General features: G+C 43.2%; 1 protein-coding gene across 1 annotated transcript; it reads left to right on the top strand.

Annotated features, from left to right (window-relative positions):
• Positions 1 to 3457: 3457 nt before the first annotated feature.
• On the top strand, positions 3458 to 13433 carry LOC125545387 (DNA polymerase alpha catalytic subunit). Its single transcript, XM_048709305.1, has 31 exons — positions 3458 to 4779; positions 5200 to 5367; positions 5453 to 5536; positions 5619 to 5693; positions 5765 to 5829; positions 5934 to 6024; positions 6159 to 6344; positions 6659 to 6822; positions 6918 to 7032; positions 7264 to 7443; positions 7518 to 7631; positions 7740 to 7859; positions 7975 to 8295; positions 8411 to 8503; positions 9374 to 9492; positions 9672 to 9744; positions 9837 to 9893; positions 10045 to 10137; positions 10216 to 10335; positions 10410 to 10507; positions 10584 to 10629; positions 10803 to 10916; positions 11019 to 11099; positions 11604 to 11717; positions 11803 to 11892; positions 11979 to 12058; positions 12141 to 12348; positions 12424 to 12477; positions 12552 to 12671; positions 12757 to 12831; positions 12913 to 13433. The coding sequence occupies exons 1-31, from the start codon at positions 3625 to 3627 to the stop codon at positions 13057 to 13059; spliced, it is 4620 nt and encodes a 1539-aa protein (XP_048565262.1). The 5' UTR covers positions 3458 to 3624; the 3' UTR covers positions 13060 to 13433.
• Positions 13434 to 13672: the final 239 nt, after the last annotated feature.

Raw genomic sequence — 13672 nt, 5'->3', positions numbered from 1 at the left:
CAATACAATTCTAGCATGGATAATAAACGATTATCATGAACAAGGAAATATAATAATAACTAATTTATTATTGCCTCTAGGGCATATTTCCAACATCAGGTGATAGGTGCGCGGGCGCAGAGACCAGCAGCGACAGCCGGCGGAGGCAAGGCATGCCGGGTCACGTGTGGCAGCTCACCGCAGAGACGAGAGAGCAGTGGAGGCGCGAAACACTGGGCATCACATGCGCGTGGAGGCGGGGCGCAGGGGTGCGAACACAACCGGAGGCCGGCCGCAGGGGCAAGGCCATGACTCAGGTAGCGACGAGGTGGTTCCTTGGTGAAGCAGAGGAGGCCGGGCCGCTCGTAGCAGGCGGCTCAAGATGGAGCGCGGCGCCGGCGACTTGAAGGCAACAGAGTGCAACGGCGGCGGCTCGAAAACAGGGGAGTATGCCGGCAGAGGCAAGAGGTTGAAGCAGCGGAAACCGCGGCGGCTCCGGTGAAAGGCGCGGCGGCGCGGTTCAAGGCGAGCCTAAGGCGAGCACGTCCGCAAAAGCGCGTGGAGTCGGGGCCGGCTCGAAGCCACGACGGAGACGGCCATGGCCGCGGGGTATATCCCCGACAAGTCCCCTTTATCGCATACGCAACAACCCCCTTACTCGGATTTAAGCTCCTGTCACTCTAGCAACCCACTATATGCGAATCATGAACGTATTGCAACACCCTACAGTGGGCATCCCTCACGTGTGCGCGACATAGAAGACACCATAGGACAGCACCAAAAAAAAACATACAACTCAAACCAATCTAGATCATCAATCAACCCAAAAGACAAAAGAAATCTACTCAAAACATCATAGGATGGCAACACATCATTGGATCATAATTTGTGTCATAAAGCACCATGTTCAAGTAGGGGATTACAGTGGGGTGCGGGAGAGTGGACCGCCGAAAAGAGATGAGGAAGGTGATGAAGATGGTGATGTTGATGAAGACGATCACCGCGGCGATGGTTCCCCCGATGGCACTCCGGCGCCACCGAGAGAGAGGGGAGAGGGTCTCCCCCTTGTGCTTTCTCCTCCATGGCCTCCCCCCTAGATGGGGAGAGGTTCTTCCTCTGGTCCTTGGCCTCCATGGTGATGATGGCCCCCTCCGGGATCCTCCTCCATGGCCTTCGGTGATGATGGCCCCCTCTGGCAGGGTGCCAGAGAGGGCCTAGATTGGTTTTTCGTGGCTACAGAGGCTTGCGGCGGCGAAACTTCCGATCTCGGTTTATTTCTAGGAGGTTTGGTATTTATAGGATTTTTTGGCGTCGGTCTCACGTCAAGGGGGTCCACGAGGCAGCTTAACGTCGCCTCGGGACTCTTCTGGTCCAACTTTTGTGCTTCGGGGTCCTCTTTTGGTCCATAAAAATCACCGTAAATTTTCAGCGCATTCCGAGAACTTTTATTTCTGCAAAAAAAACGACACCACGGTAGTTCTGCTGAAAACAACGTTAGTCCGGATTAGTTCTAATCAAATCATACCAAAATCATATAAGATTGTTGTAAACATGACATGAATACTTTATAAATTATAGATACGTCAAAGACGTATCAGAGTGCTCGCACACCCGAACACCATCCGCCCACCTGCATTGCGAGCCATCCATTTTGGTGCATCAAACGGAAGTGGTAATTACATTTGTGTAGCACCTTCTTCCACATAACAACCTCACTTGTGCATCATGGGTTTGATGTTGGAAGGTTATGGTTGACCAATGCTGAAAGCACGTGGTTAGGGTGAAGGCAAGATGGCGACAAAGGTGATTGCAGACCAAATAATAAGTTTGACCGGAAAACCACACAGTAAGCTGTTGATGGTTCCACAGTTGTTAGGTAACGATGGATTAGACAACTAGGAGCGACCATCAGAGGCATATGTCTTAGGTTAGAGTGATCAGAGATGGAGGGGACCATGGCGCATTGAGGAGCCGCAAGTCAGCGATGCAACGACGGGTCTAGAACGACCATTGTGGGGGCAACATTACAAGGGGTTGAAGTTTTGGAGTATTTAGGTTGCACCAAAGTCAAAAAACATTTTGCAAAATGTTTGCGGGGGCCATGACCCCCACACCGGATCCACCCATGAAGCGAGGAGGGGAAGGAGGAGACCACAAGTGCAATAATCATTTGTGATTTTTTTCACTTAACACAATTTACGAAAATTCTAAAGGGCATAAATTTTCTAACCATCTCTACCTTGCGGGGGGTGCCATCTTCGCCGTCAGATCCCTTCATATTTTTCTGGAAACTTTTTTTTGAGGGGTTTCTGGAAACTTTATTATGATGATTATCGAAATCACTAATTAAGGAGTATTCGTTGTAAAGAATACTCCACTTTCTCAGGTCGCGACAAGTGGCGCACATGCAGCGCGCCACTTGTCGCAACCTGGGAGTTTTCCCTTTTTTCGTAGATTCGTTTATTCAAAACGCTTTATCTTTTAAACCGTTCGTCCAAATCTCGGACCGTTTTCATCATTGGATTCCTCGCGTCGAGATCTTCAAAACTAAATCCCATGTTGATAGGTTTTGACGAACTTTTTTTTCATGAAAAAACCAGACGAAAAAAACCAGGCAAAAAAACCGAATCGGGAGCACGGTTTTTTCCCTTTCTGAAAGCACATCCGTACCTCTCGCGGAAGCAAAACCGTGACTCTCACGAAAGAAAAAAAAACAAAAAATGCGTTTTTTTCGTTTCCGAGAGGCACGGCCGTGACTCTCGCGAAAGTACAAGCGTGCCTCTCGCGGAAGCAAAACCGTGACTCTCGCGAAAGAAAAAAAAATAGAAAACGCGTTTTGTTTTTCCCTTTCCGAGAGGCACGGCCGTGACTCTCGCGAAAGCACAACCGTGCCTCCCGCGGAAGCAAAACCGTGACTCTCGCGAAAAAATAAATAAATAGAAAACACGTTTTTTTTCCCGTTTTCGAAAGGCACGACCGTGACTCTCGCTAAAGCACAAGCGTGCCTCTCACGGGAAAAAACCGTGACTTTTGCAAAAGGAAAAAAAAGAAAACGTGTTTTTTTCGCGATTTTTTTTTAATTTTTTTTATCGAAAAGCTAAGGAAGACCGGGGAAAAACCAAAACGTCGAAACCCCCCGAAAAAAAACCGTTTAAAAAGCCGAAAACGCGTGCGGAAAAATAAGAAAAACAAAATCCGGAGGTAACGTTCAAAGCACGACACGTGGCGAATGACTGAGAGCGCGCCAAGTGGCGCTGATCGTTGCGAGGCTTCCGAAGGAGCGCTCGTTAACTAGTTGCTCCCGATGATTATTTTTTTTATGAGCTTCAAAACGGCCGGATCCACTGTCTGATTTCAACGGGCCAGTACAATGACAGGGCCCACAGCGGCCCAGTTACGCGTGGATCATCCGCTTCTTCTCCAACCGATCTGAAAAACCCTAGACCCAGGGGCTACCGCTCCCCTGAAAACTCTGCGCGCCAAATGCTCGAACACCTTCCCGCCAAAGCCACACCCGCACATTCACAATAGATCCACGCCCTCCTGTCTGCGCCTGATTCAGAGAAGAGCCCGCGAGAGAGATAGGAGAGAGAGAGAGAGAGAAAAAAAAAGGGAGAGCAGGAGAAGGAGGAAGGGGGCGAAGCCATGGACGACGCGCCCGCCGACGCCGCCGCATCCGGCCGCCGCACGCGCACCCGGGGCACCGAGGCGGTGGCGCGCTCCGCGGCGCTCGAGCGCCTCCGCGCCATCCGCGGCGGCGGCGCCCGCTCCGCCGCCGCCGTCCAGGTGCGGATGGAGGACCCGATCTACGACACCGTCGCCGAGGAGGACTACGCCGCCCTCGTCGCCCGCCGCCGCAAGGACGCCGGCGCCTTCATCATCGACGACGACGGCCTTGGCTACGTCGACGACGGCCGCGAGGAGGACTGGACCCACCGCGCCCTCCCTTCCTCCTCCGACGAGGGATCTGGCGGCGAGGATGGCGCCCCCCGCAAGCGGAAGCAGCCGCGCCCTCCCCAGGCGAAGCGTCCGCCCCAGCAGTCCGCTGCGGCGGCGTCCCTCTCCGCCGCCGCCGCGATGATGGGCAAGCAGCGCCTCTCCTCCATGTTCACCTCCTCCGTGTTTAAGAAGCCGGGCAGCGACCGCACCAAGGGGTCGTCGCTGGCCGCGGACAGCATCGTGGACGACGTCATCGCCGAGTTCGCCCCCGACGAGAACGACCGCGAGGAGCGCCGTCGTCGCGTTGGCAGGGTCTCTGCCCCGACACCGACGCCTGCTCCAGTTGCCCAAATTAAGGCAATTCAAGCAGCCGTACATGCTGAAATGGAGGTTAGATCGGATAATGGGTTCGAGCCTGATGTGGTTTCAGACCATGGAAACGATATGGAGGTGGAATTACAGCCAGAGGTGGAATTGAAGCCTGATGTGGAAATGCAACCCAAATTAGAAGCAGCTCCAGGTTCTAGTGCTGAATTGGTTGATGAGAATAAGAGCTCGGAGGAACTGAAGCAGGAGGCTAATGGGGAGGTGAAGATAGAGAAGGTGCACCGTTTAAATGCTAAAATTAAGGCAGAGGGCACCAGGAATGGGGATATGTTGAGTGCAACAGCAGGTTGGATGAAGATATGTGGGGAGGGGGAGAATGCAGGAGGCGAGGGAGAGGTGTCTGTTAATGGTAACACAGATGTGGATGAAAGCTCGGAGTTTGAGCTGAAGGATGGAGCACTGCCGTTCTATGTGCTGGATGCATATGAGGAGCCCTTCGGTATTAATTCAGGCACAGTCTATTTGTTTGGAAAGGTAAATATCATTCGTACTAAGTTTCTATTGAAGTATTGTGGTGAATAATCGCTATAAGAGACATGTTTAGTTGCCGGCATCTGTTAAAGTGCTTTGTTTTGTTCACACAATATTTCACCAGCACCAAACTAAGTGATTCTTTAGCTTCGTATAGGATAGCTCATTTATATAAATTATGTGGTTGTTTATGCATTTTAGTACCTGAATGAATGAATGTATTCCATAGAGGCACTGATCATTACTTCCATAAAGTAGTCAATATTTTTTTGAAGCTCATATATATTTGCCATGGTCAAGTATGTCAGAAATAGGTATCAACTTTGTTGAATAATTACATGTTCTATTGGATTATCAGCTATTACATGTTTGCTGCTCTAGGTTATACACCACACTTTTTTGACCACCTGCTTTTCTTTCTAGGTCGTAATAGGCAAGCGGTTCCATAGTTGTTGTGTTGTTGTAAAAAATATGCAAAGGTGCATATATGCAATCCCAAGCAGTTCAGTATTCCCAAGGGACACAATATCAAGGATTGAGAAGAACTCCACAAGTTCTGATGCTTCGCCATCACTTCGAGCAACTTTACATGTGAGAGATTGATTATTTTCATACTAAGCTTAATGGTCATTGCAACATATTAATCTTATATGCACACTACATATCTTTTTCCCAGGAGTTGTCATCTGGACTAAAGAGTGAAGTAGCTGAGAAGTTGTCTGACCTCAATGTTTCAAGTTTTGTGATGACTCCAGTCAAGGTTTGTAGGTGGAACCATCCTGTAACTTCAACCCCTTTAATATCCTTGTCTATGCTAATTGTTCATATTTGGCATGCCTTAGAGGAACTATGCATTTGAGAGGACCGATGTACCAATTGGTGAGCAGTATGTCCTGAAAATCAATTACCCATACAAGGTATGTTTCTTGAACAATGGATCTTCTGTTTCATATTTTCTTTTTTCCTTATATCATATGCATTTTCGTAGGATCCTGCGGTACCAGCCGACCTCAGAGGTGAACATTTCCATGTGTTACTTGGGACAAACAATAGGTATGATCCATAAAATGTGGGACCCATGCTGTACACAACAATTCCAGTGCTTTACTCCGTGCCAAATCCTTTCCTCACATACAGTAACCATTGTACCTTTTCAGTGCACTTGAACTGTTTCTCATCAAAAGGAAGATCAAGGGTCCTTCATGGCTATCGATTTCTAAATTTGTGGCATGTCCATCTACTCAGCGGGTATAGCCTTGACTTCATGCTGTCCTCTCATTCCAGCCTGTGTTTTATATCCAAGTTATTTGATACTCTAATGTTTCCTGCCTAAATTCTTTGTTGCATTATATTGGTGCTGATGCTTTTTGGCATTTCCACAGGTTAGCTGGTGTAAATTTGAAGTTACAGTCGACTCCCCAAAAGACATTTCTGTTTTGATGACAAGTACCACACTGGAAGTCCCCCCAGTTGTAGTTGCGGCTGTTAATCTTAAAACTGTCATAAATGAGAAACACAACGTGCATGAGATTGTGTCAGCATCAGTCATATGTTGTCACCAAGTAAAAGTAAGCATGCTAATCTGGGGTCGAAGTATTTAATTCTAGTATTTATTTGTACATAATAAAGCAGTTCAGGTATCAGGTAAATGATTATCCTTTTCTTCTGGACAAGATTTTCTAGAAAAGCTGACATACTTTGGCATGATGTATCAAGCAATTGAACCTTCCATGTCTCTCAATATATGAAGCAGTTCTTTTTTAGACAAACCACTTTGGTTTTATCTGAAACAATTATTGAGTTTACCTATTTGCAAGATTATTTATAAGCTAGAAACACTTTCTACCAAATAAATGTTGTTTGCCTTTTGGGGTCATTTCAGATTGATACTCCAATGCGTTCTGAAGATTGGCAGAAACGGGGAACGATCAGCCATTTTACTGTTATGCGCAAGCTTGAAGGCAGCATATTTCCTATAGGCCTCACTAAAGAAGCTTCTGATAGGAACCAGAAGGCTGGTAGCAACGTGCTGGCACTAGAGAGCAGGTGGGTACTGTTGTTGCATATGCATTTTACATGTTACTTTGAACAAATCTGAGTTCTCATCTTTGCATTTATTAATCTTTTTATTCCATTTTCAGTGAACGTGCTTTGTTAAATCGTTTGATGATTGAACTTAGTAAACTTGATTGTGATGTACTTGTGGGGCACAACATTTCGGGATTCGACCTGGATGTCCTTCTGCACCGTGCTCAGGTTTTTATTATTATATTTCTGGTTAATTTTCATACCTCTATGGAACCTGTACTAGTAGCTCCATGTTCTCCTTGAAGTAGATGGAAAGGGTTCTGTTGATGTTTTAATTTCAATGTTCTGGACGAAGTGGTCAGCAACACGTTAGAGAACTTACACTATGATTTTACTAATGTCTAATCATGTTTTTAATTCAATCAAATAAGAAATATACCTCTGCCCTTTTTCTGCTAGACATGCAAAGTACCAAGCAGCATGTGGTCCAAAATTGGTCGCCTTAGAAGATCAGTAATGCCCAGGCTTACCAAAGGAAACACACTATATGGTTCTGGGGCAAGTCCAGGAATTATATCCTGTATTGCTGGCCGTCTCCTCTGTGATACCTACTTATGCTCTCGTGATCTTCTGCGGGAGGTAACCAGCATTTTAATTGTTTGGTGCAATCTTAAAGCCAAACTCAACAACTCTAACCTATATGTTTTACGCAGGTGAGTTATTCTCTGACACAACTTGCAGAGACTCAATTGAAAAAAGACAGAAGAGAGGTTTCGCCACATGATATACCTCCGATGTTCCAATCATCGGGAACACTTCTAAAGCTGGTGTGGTTTCTTTGAAGTCAGAAATCATGTTTACTTCTTTCAAGAGAATGCCATGTCTTAAGAATTATGAACTGAAGCAAACTTTACCAATTTATCATCCTCATCTAGGTTGAGTACGGGGAGACTGATGCGTGGCTTTCTTTGGAGCTCATGTTCCACTTGAGTGTTCTCCCGCTTACACGCCAACTGACAAATATTAGTGGTAATTTGTGGGGAAAAACTCTCCAGGTATACCATTATTATTTTTATGCAAAGTATACATCTGCAAAAATGCAGTCTTCTTTGAAAAAAGGACAAAAAACAATGTTGTGTTGACATGATCTTTCACATGAAATGGACGCAGGGTGCTAGGGCTCAGAGGGTAGAATATCTACTGTTGCATTCATTCCATGCAAAAAAATTCATTATACCAGATAAGTTTGCTGCACGCAATAAGGAGCTGAACTCTGCAAAACGAAAACTTAATGCTGATACCGAAGGTGGAAACGCTGCTGATGGTGCTGCTGATCCTTCCATTGATGATGAGGTGCATAATGGTGATCAAGGTAAAGCAAGAAAAGGCCCTTCATATGCTGGTGGCTTGGTTTTGGAGCCTAAAAAAGGTCTATACGACAAGTATATTCTACTTCTGGACTTCAACAGTCTTTATCCTTCAATAATTCAGGTGAGTCGTTATTTTTCACAGATTTTGTAAGTTCTGGCTTATTCTCCATGAGTCGACTGTTAAGCAACGCCCTTGATATATATTCACTGTTTCTTTTATTCTCTTCTCCGCTCAGGAATTCAATATCTGCTTTACCACCGTTGAGCGTTCTTCTGATGGCAATCTCCCTAACCTGCCAACTTCAAAGGCTACTGGTGTTTTACCTGAGGTACGTACATACATATATGCTTTATTCGGATATGGAGTTTTTCTTTACTTGGGGGAATGGGAGGATCACTCTTTTGCAAATCTTTGAGCCGCTAGCAGGGTAACAACATACTAACATGCCATAGGTGGGATACCCTATGGGTAGCACCCATATTGCTTTGGAACTTTGCCACCAAGAATATAACCAATAAAAAGTTTGCTTTGAGCTAATTTTTCTGAGTAACTTGTTATTAATATTCAGAGTTGTAATTACAGTAATAAAATATGCTATTCCTGCTTAGCCACCACACCTGTTCATGCTTTTGGTTGGACATTGGAATTTTGTAAACTTGTTCATTGTGATTCTAGCTTACAAGCTACTCCATTCCTAAATATATGACGTTTTGGTATTTCAAATTGAACTACCAAAACGTCATAGGACCAAGGGAGTACTATATTTCTTAACTATATCCAGTCTTTGTAACTAAGCTGGACCAAAATTGTACTCCCCCCCCCTTCTTCCCCCTACCAATTTTAAATGCTGTGAGAATTGACAAACCTGGGTTTTGGAATAGACTACTGAGACATATTCTTCTGTTCATTTTGGTGTGCAAGTAATACATGATCAACACCCAATATTTCTAATATATTAGTGCTCCAGCAAGTTCTGCAATCAAACTCATTGGCTTCTATGGATGCCAGAAGAAGTGTACACTTAAGAATTTAGAGTGACCAGCCGCGATACAAAAGGCTTACTTGGACTATACTTTAGCACGTGATTCCTTGTTCTGTCTTTACTTTTCTTTGCACTTCAGTTATTGATGAAATGCAGCTTATCATCAGGGCATAATTTTGTTCTAACATGTGTTTGCAATCATGGCTAACAACACAGTTGCTGAAGAGTTTGGTGGAGAGGAGAAGAATGGTTAAATCATGGCTCAAAACCGCCTCTGGTCTCAAAAGGCAGCAGTTTGATATTCAACAGCAAGCTTTGAAACTTACCGCAAACAGGTAAAGAAAACTGTTGCAAACTAAGTTCTTAAGTGTACTCTTCTTTTGGCACCCATAAAGAAGTCTAGTATAGTTGATGAGCTCTAAGTAGAGTCCAAGTAAGCCTTTTGTGTTTGTAATTCCTTTTGCATTTAGCCAGTATGGTCTCTCTAACTTATCCTTTTAACCTTATGTCCCAGTATGTATGGTTGCTTGGGCTTTTCTAATTCTAGGTTTTTTGCAAAGCCACTTGCCGAGCTTATTACCCTACAAGTGAGAACATACTTTCTCTCCTTCAGAAGTAGATTTACAAATATGTACAACTAAATTTGTTGTGACTGATAGATGCTATGATGCCCCTGCAGGGTAGAGAGATCTTGCAAAACACTGTTGATCTGGTTCAGAATAATTTAAACTTGGAGGTATGTATATTACTAACTTATGTTTATAAATATCTCAGTGATAAATAACCTTTCTAAGATATCCAAGAACCTTGTTTATAAGATGATTGAACGCCAACTTTCTTTACGAATAAATTGGTCATATTGATATTTCTTTTCATGTATTGGACAGGTTATTTATGGTGACACGGACTCCATAATGATATATACTGGACTGGATGACATCTCCAAGGCAAAAGCAATTGCTGGAAAGGTCATTCAGGAGGTAGTACTCTGCCTTGGATATTAAACTATGATCTATGAGCAGCACAAAAACATCATCTTTCCACAACTTTTTATGCAGGTGAACAAGAAGTACCGTTGTCTGGAGATCGATCTTGATGGTGTATACAAAAGAATGTTGCTTCTCAAAAAGAAGAAATATGCTGCCATTAAAGTGGCACTAGATGGTAGTTTACGAGAGGTGTGTGTGTGCTTATTCCAACTTCATATTTATCTTGGAAAACTAGGCGAGGTATTCTAACATGCTTGATACAGAACATTGAGCGCAAGGGACTCGATATGGTCAGGCGTGATTGGAGTTTGCTGTCAAAAGAAATTGGTGATTTTTGCCTGAATCAAATTTTGTCTGGAGGGTAAGTATTTTAGTCGTCATTAATTTTGCTTGAGATGTTCCCTTTCATCTCATCCATGTTAAAACATTTTCTACAGGACATGTGATGATGTTATTGAGTCAATACATAACTCTCTCGTCCAGGTGTGTAGCCTACAATATATTCTTCATCTCTTAAGTTTTCCCTTTCCATATTATCTGAGAGGCATTAATTTTGGTTGCTACCGCTCCACACTTCAGTTTTGACTGTACATGCATTAGTACTATATTTGTTAGTGTAATAATGTACAATTGACTGAATATGAGTATTGTTGCAGGTCCAAGCACAGATGAAAAGTGGTCAAATAGAGCTTGAAAAATATATCATCACAAAGAGTCTAACGAAAGCGCCAGAAGATTATCCAGATGCTAAAAACCAGCCTCATGTCCAGGTAATATTTACCTGTTTTATTTCTTTTGGTCAGTTGTGAGATAAATGGGAAACTGATGAGCTGAGCTGAGTGCTGTTTTCCTTTGGTTGTTGTGTTTTTCAGGTTGCTTTAAGACTGAAGCAAAATGGTTTCTCTGGATGCTCTGCAGGTGATACTGTTCCATATATTATCTGCTCGCAACAGGTATTGCAATGATGCGCTCTTTTTGTTGTCTTATTATTTGTTCCATATATTATTTTCTCGCAACGGGTATCCCTAAGTACTACTCCCTCCGTCTCAAAATAAGTGTCTCAACTTTGTACTAACTTTAGTACTATTTGTACTAAAGTTAAGACAATTATTTTGGGATCACTCCGTCTGAAAATACTTGTCATCAAAATGGATAAAAAGGGGTGTATCTAGAACAAAAATACATCTAGATACATCTCCTTTTATCCATTTTGATGACAAGTATTTCCGGACGGAGGGAGTATTTGTTAACCTCTGCTTTGGCATAATGATAACTCATTCAGGGAACATAATTATTCGTTTGTTTGAAATGATTGTAATTTTAAAAATGAAACCTTGCGGCAGAATGTTTTGGAAACTTCTGTTTTTAGCTTCTTTGTTTGAAGTGCTCTTAACAGACCTTAAAATTTACTTGACTATTAAGAGGCAAACCTAACTTTATTTGACTATTCCAAACAGGATTCAGATAACACACATTCTGGGGGAATTGCTCAAAGAGCTAGACATCCGGATGAGTTAAAACGAGACCCAAACAAGTGGATGATCGATATCGAGTACTATTTGTCACAGCAGGTCCTCCTTTGCACATAAGAAAACATATAGTTCTTGTATGCCAGATTTGTCTGTATGGTATTTTTATTCTAAATTGCTTTTACAGATTCATCCTGTTGTTTCTCGTCTATGTGCTTCCATTGAGGGTACTAGCCCTGCCCGACTGGCTGAATGTCTTGGACTCGACTCATCGAAGGTGTGCATCCACTCTTAATTATTGGTTAGCTATCTACTTTGTATATTTTTCATGTGTTTTTAACCCTTCTAAATCCTTGGAATTAGTTCCAATCAAGATCAATCGGGTCTAGCAACGAGGATACGTCTACCATGCTCTTATCTGTAATTGATGATGAAGACGAGAGGTAAACATATAATATACTTATTTTGCTTTGATTCATGCAATTCGTAACTTCCAACTAAAAATAACATGAGTAATACATGCAGATATCGTGGCTGTGAGCCACTGCGCTTGTCATGCCCAAGCTGTACCAATACCTTTGAGTGCCCCCCTGTGTCCAGTCTGATTGCTAGTTTGTCAGATCCAAATGAAGGAAAAGATGCTACTGTGAATTTCTGGCGCCGGATGCGGTGCCCAAGATGTCCAGATGATACTGATGAGTGCAGAGTTTCTCCTGCTGTGCTTGCGAACCAGGTTAATACCACTTAATGTAATACTATGATCTAGCATTCAGATTGCTGAACTGAAATTGATTTTTTTCCATGCCAGATAAAAAGACAGGCTGATAATTTCATCAATCGGTATTATAAAGGTTTACTGATGGTAAGTACAGTTTCCACTTCCAATTGGTATTTCACATTCTCTGGCCCTTGGTCTTTTGACATATTTCTTTCCAGTGCGATGACGAGGGTTGCAAATATTCAACTCACATTGTGAACCTTAGAGTGATGGGGGATTCTGAGAGAGGAACCATCTGTCCGAACTATCCACAATGCAACGGCCGTCTAGTAAGACAGGTTTGTTGATACGGGCTTAAGTTTATAATGTGCTTATTTGTTCTTTGATTTGATGGCTACTAATACCGATTCTGTGTGCTGACAGTACACAGAGGCAGATCTATACAGGCAATTGTCCTACTTTTGCTATGTACTTGATGCAACCCGGTGTCTTGATAAGGTTAGATATAATAACCCAATTGCTGGTTTTTTCTTTTCCCTTTGTTAATGCCATAGTTGATGTAAAGATTTTTTGATGCAGTTGGACCAGAAGATGCGGCTTCCTTTCGAGAAAGAGTTTGCAGTATTAAACCAAACAATAAGCTTGGCATTTCTGGAGATTCAGAAAATCCGAGACAGATGTGCTTTCGGATGGGTTCAATTGACAGATCTAGCAGTGTCAATCTGATGAGCTATTGTTTGCCGTAATCTCAAGCAGTGCTGATCTGAGCATGGGCCGTGGGATATTCTGTTGGTGAAACTAGATCTGTTGTTGAAGGTGAAAGGAACTGGAAACCAGATGATGACCTTGGCCACTAGCCGCTGACGGGTTTCCTGGCCTGCAAAGGATGGAGTTGCCCACATCATGTTGCATTTAAATACAAATGTTCTAACCAGTTGTTTCAGAGACCCTCCTTGGTGCTGTCCCTAATTTTCGAAGTGTATATTGTACTACTACTGTTGTAAATATGTTGCATCCATCAATCCCATGGTTTTGTAGTGACATACTTTGAATACTAAATTTGTCATCAGTCAGTTTTTATCATCTGAAAATTATCACAATCGAGATGCTTATTTACTAATTCTCATGTCTTTAAACAAGGTTTATTATGTATCAGAAACTAAAAGGAACACAAGGTTTTGTTTCAGTGTACCAGATAGATTACTAATGCTCTGATGGATGGAATCCTTGACAAAGAGCATGTTGTTCCAGTGTTTGTTTTATTTTTTATATATCTGCCAGATATCTCACTTGTAGTCCTTATCAAATGGAAGACTGACTGAATCAGTTATCTGCATAA

This window comes from Triticum urartu, chromosome 3 (assembly GCF_003073215.2).
Source record: "Triticum urartu cultivar G1812 chromosome 3, Tu2.1, whole genome shotgun sequence".
Lineage (NCBI taxonomy): Eukaryota > Viridiplantae > Streptophyta > Magnoliopsida > Poales > Poaceae > Triticum > Triticum urartu.
The sequence above is the reverse complement of the archived record's forward strand: the minus strand, read 5'-3'. Positions and strand labels throughout refer to the sequence as shown.

Excerpts from the sequence above, each read along its gene's own strand:
- LOC125545387 (XM_048709305.1), top strand. The coding sequence starts at position 3,625 with ATGGACGACGCGCCCGCCGACGCCGCCGCATCCGGCCGCCGCACGCGC. Across the intron at positions 7,033-7,263 it reads TCCTTCTGCACCGTGCTCAG|ACATGCAAAGTACCAAGCAG; the intron begins GTTTTTATTATT and ends TTTTTCTGCTAG. Across the intron at positions 11,893-11,978 it reads TTGGACTCGACTCATCGAAG|TTCCAATCAAGATCAATCGG; the intron begins GTGTGCATCCAC and ends CCTTGGAATTAG.